General features: G+C 44.3%; 1 protein-coding gene across 1 annotated transcript in view; it reads left to right on the forward strand.

Annotated features, from left to right (window-relative positions):
- The window catches only part of rusc2 (RUN and SH3 domain containing 2), a 58,103-nt gene extending 49,909 nt beyond the window's left edge, over positions 1–8,194 (forward strand). The window contains exons 12-13 of the mRNA XM_061981751.2: positions 1,890–2,036; positions 6,420–8,194. Of these exons, the coding sequence (XP_061837735.2) occupies positions 1,890–2,036; positions 6,420–6,651 (379 nt within the window). The 3' untranslated portion in view covers positions 6,652–8,194. The remainder of the gene's footprint in view (positions 1–1,889; positions 2,037–6,419) is intronic.
- Positions 8,195–11,050: the final 2,856 nt, after the last annotated feature.

Consider the following 11,050-nt stretch of genomic DNA (forward strand, 5'->3'; position numbering starts at 1 on the left):
GTATTATTCTCCAGTGCAATAACAGTACTGAAATAAGGGCTAAAGGGGCATTAAAGGGGGCCTTAAAAAAATAAACAAAAAAATATATAAGTAACTAAATAGTTACTTTTCTCAGTAACGCATTACTTTTAGTGTAAGTAACTGAGTTACTTTTGAAATAAAGTAACTAGTAACTAACTACAAACCCCGTTTCCATATGAGTTGGGAAATTGTGTTAGATGTAAATATAAACGGAATACAATGATTTGCAAATCTTTTTCAACCCATATTCAATTGAATGCACTACAAAGACAACATATTTGATGTTTAAACTCATAAACTTAAATTTTTTTTTGCAAATAATAATTAACTTAGAATTTTATGGCTGCAACACGTGCCAAAGTAGTTGGGAAAGGGCATGTTCACCACTGTGTTACATTGCCTTTCCTTTTAACAACACTCAGTAAACGTTTGGGAGCTGAGGAGACACATTTTTTAAGCTTCTCAGGTGGAATTCTTTCCCATTCTTGCTTGATGTACAGCTTAAGTTGTTCAACAGTCCGGGGGTCTCTGTTGTGGTATTTTAGGCTTCATAATGTGCCACACATTTTCAATGGGAGACAGGTCTGGACTACAGGCAGGCCAGTCTAGTACCCGCACTCTTTTACTATGAAGCCACGTTGATGTAACACGTGGCTTGGCATTGTCTTGCTGAAATAATCAGGGGCGTCCATGGTAACGTTGCTTGGATGGCAACATATGTTGCTCCAAAACCTGTATGTACCTTTCAGCATTAATGGTGCCTTCACAGATGTGTAAGTTACCCATGTCTTGGGCACTAATACACCCTCATACCATCACAGATGCTGGCTTTTCAACTTTGCGCCTATAACAATCCGGATGGTTCTTTTTCTCTTTGGTCCGGAGGACACGACGTCCACAGTTTCCAAAAACAATTTGAAATGTGGGCTTGTCAGACCACAGAACACTTTTCCACTTTGTATCAGTCCATCTTAGATGAGCTCAGGCCCAGCGAAGCCGACGGCGTTTCTGGGTGTTGTTGATAAACAGTTTTCGCCTTGCATAGGAGAGTTTTAATTTGCACTTACAGATGTAGCGACCAACTGTAGTTACTGACAGTGGGTTTCTGAAGTGTTCCTGAGCCCATGTGGTGATATCCTTTACACACTGATGTCGCTTGTTGATGCAGTACAGCCTGAGGGATCGAAGGTCACGGGCATAGCTGCTTACGTGCAGTTATTTCTCCAGATTCTCTGAACCCTTTGATGATATTACGGACCGTAGATGGTGAAATCCCTAAATTCCTTGCAATAGCTGGTTGAGAAAGGTTTTTCTTAAACTGTTCAACAATTTGCTCACGCATTTGTTGACAAAGTGGTGATCCTCACCCCATCCTTGTTTGTGAATGACTGAGCATTTCATGGAACCTACTTTTATACCCAATCATGGCATCCACCTGTTCCCAATTTGCCTGTTCACCTGTGGGATGTTCCAAATAAGTGTTTGATGAGCATTCCTCAACTTTATCAGTATTTATTGCCACCTTTCCCAACTTCTTTGTCACGTGTTGCTGGCATCAAATTCCAAAGTTAATGATTATTTGCAAAAAAAAAAAAGTTTATCAGTTTGAACATCAAATATGTTGTCTTTGTAGCATATTCAACTGAATATGGGTTGAAAATGATTTGCAAATCATTGTATTCCGTTTATATTTACATCTAACACAATTTCCCAACTCATATGGAAACGAGGTTTGTAGTTACTGGTTTTCAGTAACTAACCCAACACTGGTAATTAGCCTGTCAGTAGTCTATCCAGTTAGCCGCTAAGTTAATGCCTAGCCTCGGTGGAGGTATCTTATCCTATCAGTAACTCTTTGTGCTTTCTAGGCCGCCGTCCGGCTGGCTCGGCTTGGACGGGTCCGTTCTTGGTCTAATGGCTCAGACCATCGGAGCAGGAGGCGGGAAGACGGCGGAGTCTTTGACCGCAGGCGTCTGTCAAGAAGCTCCACCCACATCACCCCTGCCTACCACATGGTAAGAACCTTCTCAGCTTGCTGGTGTTTGGCCACAGAGACCACAATGTCCTTCTCTCTCTCAGGACAATGTCCTCGTCTCTCAGTGACAATGTCCTTCTCTCTCTCAGGACAATGTCCTCGTCTCTCAGTGACAATGTCCTCGTCTCTCGGTGACAATGTCCTTCTCTCTCTTAGGACAATGTCCTCGTCTCTCTGTGACAATGTCCTTCTCTCTCTCAGTGACAATGTCCTCGTCTTTAAGTGACAATGTCCTCGTCTCTCTCAGTGACGATGTCCTCGTCTCTTTGTGACAATGTCCTCGTCTCTCAGTGACAATGTCCTTCTTTCTCTCAGTGACAACATCCTCGTCTCTCAGTGACAATGTCCTTCTCTCTCTCAGGACAAAGTCCTTGTCTCTCTGTGACAATGTCCTTCTCCTCAGCGACAATATCCTCTTCCTCAGTGACAATGTCCTCGTCTGTAAGTGACAATGACCTCGTCTCTCGGTGACAATGTCCTTGTCTCTCTGTGACAATGTCCTCGTCTCTCGGTGACAATGTCCTCGTCTCTCAGTGACAATGTCTTCGTCTCTCCGTGACAATCTCCTCGTCTCTCAGTGACAATGTCCTCGTCTCTCAGTGACATTGGCCTTCTCTCTCTCAGGACAATGTCTTCGTCTCTCAGTGACAATGTCCTTCTCTCTCTCAGGACAATGTCCTCGTCTCTCAGTGACAATATCCTCGTCTCTCAGTGACAATGTCCTTCTCTCTCTCTCTCTCTCTCTCTCTCTCTCTCTCTCTCTCTCTGTCTCTCTCTCTCTCTCTCTCTCTCTCTCTCTCAATGTCCTTGTCTCTCTGTGACAATGTCCTTGTCTTTCTGTGACAATGTCCTCGTCTCAGTGACAATGTCCTTCTCTCTCTCTCAGGACAATGTCCTTGTCTCTCTGTGACAATGTCCTTGTCTCTCAGGGACAATGTCCTCCTCCTCAGTGACAATGTCCTTGTCTCTCAGTGACAATGTCCTTGTCTCTCGGTGACAATCTCCTCGTCTCTCAGTGACAATGTCCTCGTCTTTCAGTGACAATGTCCTTCTCTCTCTCAGGACAATGTCCTCGTCTCTCAGTGACAATGGCCTTCTCTCTCTCAGAACAATGTCTTCGTCTCTCAGTGACAATGTCTTTCTCTCTCTCAGGACAATGTCCTCGTCTCTCAGTGACAATATCCTCGTCTCTCAGTGACAATTTCCTTCTCTCTCTCTCTCTCTCTCTCTCTCTCTCTCTCTCTCTCTCTTTCTCAATGTCCTTGTCTCTCTGTGACAATGTCCTTGTCTTTCTGTGACAATGTCCTCGTCTCAGTGACAATGTCCTTCTCTCTCTCTCAGGACAATGTCCTTGTCTCTCTGTGACAATGTCCTTGTCTCTCAGGGACAATGTCCTCCTCCTCAGTGACAATATCCTCTTCCTCAGTGACAATGTCCTCGTCTCTAGGTGACAATGTCCTCGTCTCTCAGTGACAATGTCCTCGTCTCTCAGTGACAATGTCCTTCTTTCTCTCAGTGACAACATCCTCGTCTCTCAGTGACAATGTCCTTCTCTCTCTCAGGACAATGTCCTTGTCTCTCTGTGACAATGTCCTCCTCCTCAGCGACAATATCCTCTTCCTCAGTGACAATGTCCTCGTCTGTAAGTGACAATGACCTCGTCTCTCGGTGACAATGTCCTTGTCTCTCTGTGACAATGTCCTCGTCTCTCGGTGACAATGTCCTCGTCTCTCGGTGACAATGTCCTCATCTCTCGGTGACAATGTCCTTGTCTCTCAGTGACAAAGTCCTCCTCCTCAGTGACAATGTCCTCGTCTCTCAGTGACAATGTCCTTCTCTCTTTCAGGACAAAGTCCTTCTCTCTCAGTGACAATGTCCTTGTCTCTCAGTGACAATGTCCTTGTCTCTCGGTGACAATCTCCTCGTCTCTCAGTGACAATGTCCTCGTCTTTCAGTGACAATGTCCTTCTCTCTCTCAGGACAATGTCCTCGTCTCTCAGTGACATTGGCCTTCTCTCTCTCAGAACAATGTCTTCGTCTCTCAGTGACAATGTCTTTCTCTCTCTCAGGACAATGTCCTCGTCTCTCAGTGACAATATCCTCGTCTCTCAGTGACAATTTCCTTCTCTCTCTCTCTCTCTCTCTCTCTCTCTCTTTCTCAATGTCCTTGTCTCTCTGTGACAATGTCCTTGTCTTTCTGTGACAATGTCCTCGTCTCAGTGACAATGTCCTTCTCTCTCTCTCTCTCTCTCTCTCTCTCTCTCTCTCTCTCTCTCTCTCTCTCTCTCTCTCTCTCTCTCTCTCTCTCTCTCTCTCTCTCTCTCTCAGGACAATGTCCTTGTCTCTCTGTGACAATGTCCTTGTCTCTCAGGGACAATGTCCTGCTCCTCAGTGACTATATCCTCTTCCTCAGTGACAATGTCCTCGTCTCTTGGTGACAATGTCCTCGTCTCTCAGTGACAATGTCCTCGTCTCTCAGTGACAATGTCCTTCTTTCTCTCAGTGACAATATCCTCGTCTCTCAGTGACAATGTCCTTCTCTCTCTCAGGACACTGTCCTTGTCTCTCTGTGACAATGTCCTCCTCCTCAGCGACAATATCCTCTTCCTCAGTGACAATGTCCTCGTCTGTTAGTGACAATGTCCTCGTCTCTCGGTGACAATGTCCTCGTCTCTCTGTGACAATGTCCTCGTCTCTCAGTGACAATGTCCTTCTCTCTCTCAGGACACTGTCCTTGTCTCTCTGTGACAATGTCCTCCTCCTCAGCGACAATATCCTCTTCCTCAGTGACAATGTCCTCGTCTGTTAGTGACAATGACCTCGTCTCTCGGTGACAATGTCCTCGTCTCTCTGTGACAATGTCCTCGTCTCTCTGTGACAATGTCCTCGTTTCTCGGTGACAATGTCCTCGTCTCTCAGTGACAAAGTCCTCCTCCTCAGTGACAATGTCATCGTCTCTCAGGACAATGTCCTCGTCTCTCAGTGACAATGTCCTTCTCTCTCTCAGGACAAAGTTCTTGGCCTCTCAGTGACAATGTCCTCTTCTCACAGTGACAATGTCCTTCTCTCTCTCTCTCTCAGGACAATGTCCTTGTCTCTCGGTGACAATGTCCTCGTTTCTCGGTGACAATGTCCTTGTCTCTCAGTGACAATGTCCTTCTCTCTCTCAGGACAAAGTCCTTGTCTCTCTGTGACAATGTCCTCCTCCTCAGCGACAATATCCTCTTCCTCAGTGACAATGTCCTCGTCTGTTAGTGACAATGACCTCGTCTCTCAATGACAATGTCCTCGTCTCTCTGTGACAATGTCCTCATCGCTCTGTGACAATGTCCTCGTCTCTCGGTGACAATGTCCTCGTCTCTCAGTGACAAAGTCCTCCTCCTCAGTGACAATGTCATCGTCTCTCAGGACAATGTCCTCGTCTCTCAGTGACAATGTCCTTCTCTCTCTCAGGACAAAGTCCTTGTCTCTCAGTGACAATGTCCTCTTCTCACAGTGACAATGTCCTTCTCTCTCTCTCAGGACAATGTCCTCATCTCTCTGTGATAATGTCCTCGTTTCTCAGTGACAATGTCCTTCTCTCTCTCAGGACAATGTCCTCGTCTCTCTGTGACAATGTCATCGTCTCTCTGTGACAATGTCCTTCTCTCTTTCAGTGACAATGTCCTCGTCTCTCGGTGACAATGTCATTCTCTCTCTCAGTGACAATATCCTCGTCTCTCAGTGACAATGTCCTTCTCTCTCTCTTAGGACAATGTCCTCGTCTCTCGGTGACAATGTCCTCGTCTCTCGGTGACAATGTCCTCGTCTCTCGGTGACAATGTCCTCGTCTCTCAGGACAATGTCTTCGTCTCTCGGTGACAATGTCCTCGTCTCTCAGTGACAATGTCCTTGTCTCTCAGTGACAATGTCCTCGTCTCTCAGGACAATTTCCTCGTCTCTCTGTGACAATGTCCTTGACTCTCGGTGACAATGTCCTCGACTTTCGGTGACAATGTCCTCGTCTCTCGGTGACAATGACCTCTTCTCTCGGTGACAATGACCTCATGTCTCGGTGACAATGTCCTCGTCTCTCGGTGACAATGTCCTCGTCTCTCGGTGACAATGACCTCGTCTCTCGGTGACAATGTCCTCGTCTCTCTGTGACAATGTCCTCGACTCTCGGTGACAATGTCCTCGTCTCTCGGTGACAATGACCTCATCTCTCTGTGACAATGTCCTCGACTCTCGGTGACAATGTCCTCGTCTCTCGGTGACAATGACCTCGTCTCTCGGTGACAATGTCCTCGTCTCTCGGTGACAATGACCTCGCCTCTCGGTGACAATGTCCTCGTCTCTCGGTGACAATGTCCTCCTCCTGCAGGGACGTGCGAGCTCTGTGCCACCACATCGCCAGCGAGCCCGATCAGCTCAGCTTCAACAAGGGCGACGTCCTGCGCGTGCTGAGCAAGGCCGACCCTGATTGGCTGCTGTGCTCCATGGGCGCCTCCCGGGGCCTGGTGCCCATGGTCTACGTGACGCTCTGCAGCACGGAGGACAGCCAATATGGCGGGCGAGGCCAATCGGAAAGTCCCTCAGCAGGAAACTGGAAGTGACGTGAGCATGCACACATTCAAAATGAGACTCTCAGTGGCTCCTCCTCCTCACGCCATCACTCGTTGGACTTCCTGTCTCTCACGCGGTCATGGCAGACGCGTCGCTGGTCACATGACCGCTGATGTAACAGATCAGTTTGGAAATGTTCTCATTAGTGCAATATTTAACTGCTATGCTCCATGTCCCCACTAGAGGGCCCTGCAGGCACCTCTTAGATACATAGGTACAGCGCTAACATAGCCTAGCTTGTTGGAGGAACTTCTGTTTGTGCAATTAGTATTAACGACATGTATGGTTCCATATTACACTAATTACCTCAAAGCTAAGATGATAACTTACATATATTGACCTACATTAGCATCTTTAATGTATTAAATAGTTGTTTGTTTGTTTGTTTATTTATTTTTCTGCCCTCACTGGAGGGACTTTGGACCCCTTGATGTCCAATCAAACAACTCTCAGGTGGGCAGTTGGATACATTTTCTACATTCCAGATGCTAAAAGCAATCCAGTGAAGGTAATATATGCTCAGCTAATGTCTTAGCTTCATGTTGTGGCTAGGGATGTAACGATAAAACCAATGGTTTTAGATAAAAATGGTGGAAAAAGCGATATTGACAACTGCACTTTGATCAAATCATGTACTGGCTGGCTGATGAAAACAAGAGACATCAACGTCTTTCCCCAATAAGGACAAACATAATCTAACCTTATATTAACACAATACTGTCTGAGCAGCTAAAATATTTGATGGTATACGAGAGATCCTTCTACACTCGGAGGAATAGCAAACAAAGGTGCTTTCAAGGACTGCAAAACAGTGTAGGACGCCACAAATAACAAATCATAATAATGGATTTTATTTGTTACGCACTTTTCGTTTCAATAAATCTTCAAGTGCTGAAGTACAAACCAATATTTCAAGAGTAAAAGATAATCCAGATAAAATAGTGAAACACTATCAGTGAAGACAAAACATGTCAAGTAGTGACTTTTCTATTTCTTTGACTGATTCACAACAATAAATGTCATGTTTGAGCATATTCAATGATAATAATGACAATAACGTTCATATCCTTCCATCCCTAGCTGTCACCAACCAAGCTAATTGTTGTAATATCCAATATGTTTCAGCAGCCTCGTTGTCATGGGACTTTTCCATGCAGAAATATTTGGGAACGTTTGCGTTGCGGATTTAGCTCAGGATGTGTTTGCCTTATATGGGCAAGGAGGAACTTGCACTGTTGGACACTTTTCGCCGACTGACCTCACATTGGACAGATTGATTGATCGATTGATTGTTTGATTGATTGATTGATTGATTGATTGATTGATTGATTGATTGATTGATTGGATGGCGGTAAAATGAAGCCTTAGATAATTGTTGGCCAGTAAAGACAAGATGACTGACATGTTAGCGTTGTTGTAAATATGTCACATGTTATTATTATGACTCATGTTAATAATGGAAGCTTCAGTGTCAACATACCTGTAAATAGCATCTTCTTCTCTGTATGCTATATAAAATAACCTGGATGTGCATTTCTTCTTTCATTAACATCTTTGTTACATCATCATGGTGCTCATCGCTAGTTTCACCGATTCACAGGTCAGTCACTCTTTGACAAATACTGACTCACGAGTACCCAAAGAAGACCCGTGTTTCAATGACTCACTGCTACTCAACAAAGACTCGTGTTTCACCGACTTACAGGTGACTCACTCTTTGACAAACGCTCCTGTTTTACTGACTCATGAGTACCCAAAGAAGACCCCGTGTTTCAATGACTCACTGCTGCACAACAAAGACTCGTGTTTCACCGACTCACAGGTGACTCACTCTTTGACAAACATTGACTCATGAGTACCCAAAGAAGACCCGTGTTTCAATGACTCACTGCTACTCAACAGACTCGTGTTTCACCGACTCACAGGTGACTCACTCTTTGACAAACGCTCCTGTTTTAAGGACTCATGAATACCCAAAGAAGTCCCGTGTTTCAATGACTCACTGCTACACAACAAAGACTCGTGTTTGGGGACAGCATGGCGCTGTTGGGAGAGTGGCCGTGCCAGCAACCTGAGGGTTCCTGGTTCAATCCCCACCTTCTACCAACCACGTCACGTCCGTTGTGTCCTTGAGCAAGACACTTCACCCTTGCTCCTGATGGGTCGTGGTTAGGGCCTTGCATGGCAGCTCCCGCCATCAGTTTGTGAATGTGTGTGTGAATGGGTGAATGCGGAAATAGTGTCAAAGCGCTTTGAGTACCTTGAAGGTAGAAAAGCGCTATACAAGTATAACCCATTTTACCTTTTTTGTTTTTTTCACCGACTCACAGGCAACTCACTCTTTGACAAACACTGACTCATGAGTACCCAAAGAAGACCCACTGCTACTCAACAGACTCGTGTTTCACCGACTCACAGGTGACTCACTCTTTGACAAACACTCCTGTTTTACTGACTCATGAGTACCCAAAGAAAACTTGTGTTTTAATGACTCACTGCTACACAACAAAGACTTGTGTTTCACCGACTTACAGGTGACTCACTCTTTGACAAACGCTCCTGTTTTACTTACTCATGAGTACCCAAAGAAAACTTGTTTTTCAATAACCCACTGCTACTCAACAAAGACTTGTGTTTCACCGACTCACAAATACTCAACAGAAATTCGAGTTTCATTGACCCACTGCTACACAACAAAGACTCATGTTTCACCGACTCACAGGTGACTCACTTTTTGTCAAATACTCCTGTTTTACTGATTCATGTGTACCCAAAGAAGACTTGTTTTAATGACCCACTGCTACTATACAAAGACTTGTGTTTCACCGACTCACAAATACTCAACAGAGGTTTGAGTTTCATTGACTCACCGCTACACAACAAAGATTTGTGTTTCACTGTCTCACAAATACTCAAGGAAGAATCACGTTTCTCTTACAAGTAGTTTTACTGACTCACAGATACTCAACAAAGACTCATGTTTCACTGACTCACTACTACGCCACAAAGATTTGTTTTTCACCGAATCACAAATACTCAGAGTCAGTGTTACTTAACAAAGACTTGCATTTCACTGACTCACTGTCACTCAACAAAAATTCAAGTTTTACTGACTCATTGCTACTCAACAAAGATTCAAATTTCACTGACTCACTGCTACTCAACAAAGATTCAAGTTTCACTGACTCACTGTTACTCAACAAAGACCCGAGTTCCACTGACTCACTGTTAACTCAACAAAGACCCAAGTTTCACTGACTCACTGTTACTCAACAGAGACCCGAGTTTCACTGACTCACAGCTCTTCGATGAAGATTTGTGTTTCACTGACTCACTGTTACTTAACAAAGGCTCATGTTTCACTGACTCACTGCTACTCAACAAAATTTGTGTTTCACCGAATCACAATTATTCAGAGTCAGTGTTACTTAACAAAGACTTGCGTTTCACTGACTCACTGTTACTCAACAAAAAATCATGTTTCACTGACTCATTGCTACTCAACAAAGATTCAAGTTTCACTGACTCACTGTTACTCAACAAAGACCCGAGTTTCACTGACTCACTGTTACTTAACAAAGACTCATGTTTCACTGACTCAATGCTACTCAACAAAGATTTGTGTTTCACCGAATCACAAATATTCGGAGTCAGTGTTACTTAACAAAGACTTGCGTTTCACTGACTCACTGTTACTCAACAAAAATTCAAGTTTCACTGACTCATTGCTACTCAACAAAGATTCAAGTTTCACTGACTCACTGCTAATCAACAAAGATTCAAGTTTCACTGACTCACTGTTACTCAACAAAGATCCGAGTTGCACTGACTCACAGCTCTTCGATGAAGATTCGTGTTTCACTGACTCACTGTTACTTAACAAAGATTCATGTTTCACTGACTCTTTGCTACTTAACAAAGACTCTGTTTTTTTGCTGACTCAATTACTCAACAAGGATTCGAGTTGCATTGACCACCTGCTACACAACAAAGACACATTTTTCACTGACTCACAGTTACTCAAGAAAGAGTCAAGTTTCACCGACTCACAGCTAACTCCCAGAGTACAGCCGTATAAACGCACCATCCACTGAAGATCACTGCCACCATGTTTGTGATTCATGTTTCCCGCAGCTCCTCAGTGTCGGCAGCACTAGTGCACCATGCTCGACAGAATGGAAACAAGACAACTATATGAATTGTTGTGTTGAGAGCACATACAGTATGTACTGCTATAGCAGCTGTACTCTGACTACTCTCAAGTATACTTGGTACATTTATACTGATATGGCATCTAATGTAATGTAATATAATGTAATGTAATGTATGTAAGACAGGAAACAAGTTTTAATAGCAGCGGATGTAGACAGGAAGTAGTTGAGAGGAAGT

This window comes from Nerophis lumbriciformis, linkage group LG24 (genome assembly GCF_033978685.3).
Source record: "Nerophis lumbriciformis linkage group LG24, RoL_Nlum_v2.1, whole genome shotgun sequence".
Classification (NCBI taxonomy): Eukaryota; Metazoa; Chordata; class Actinopteri; order Syngnathiformes; family Syngnathidae; genus Nerophis; species Nerophis lumbriciformis.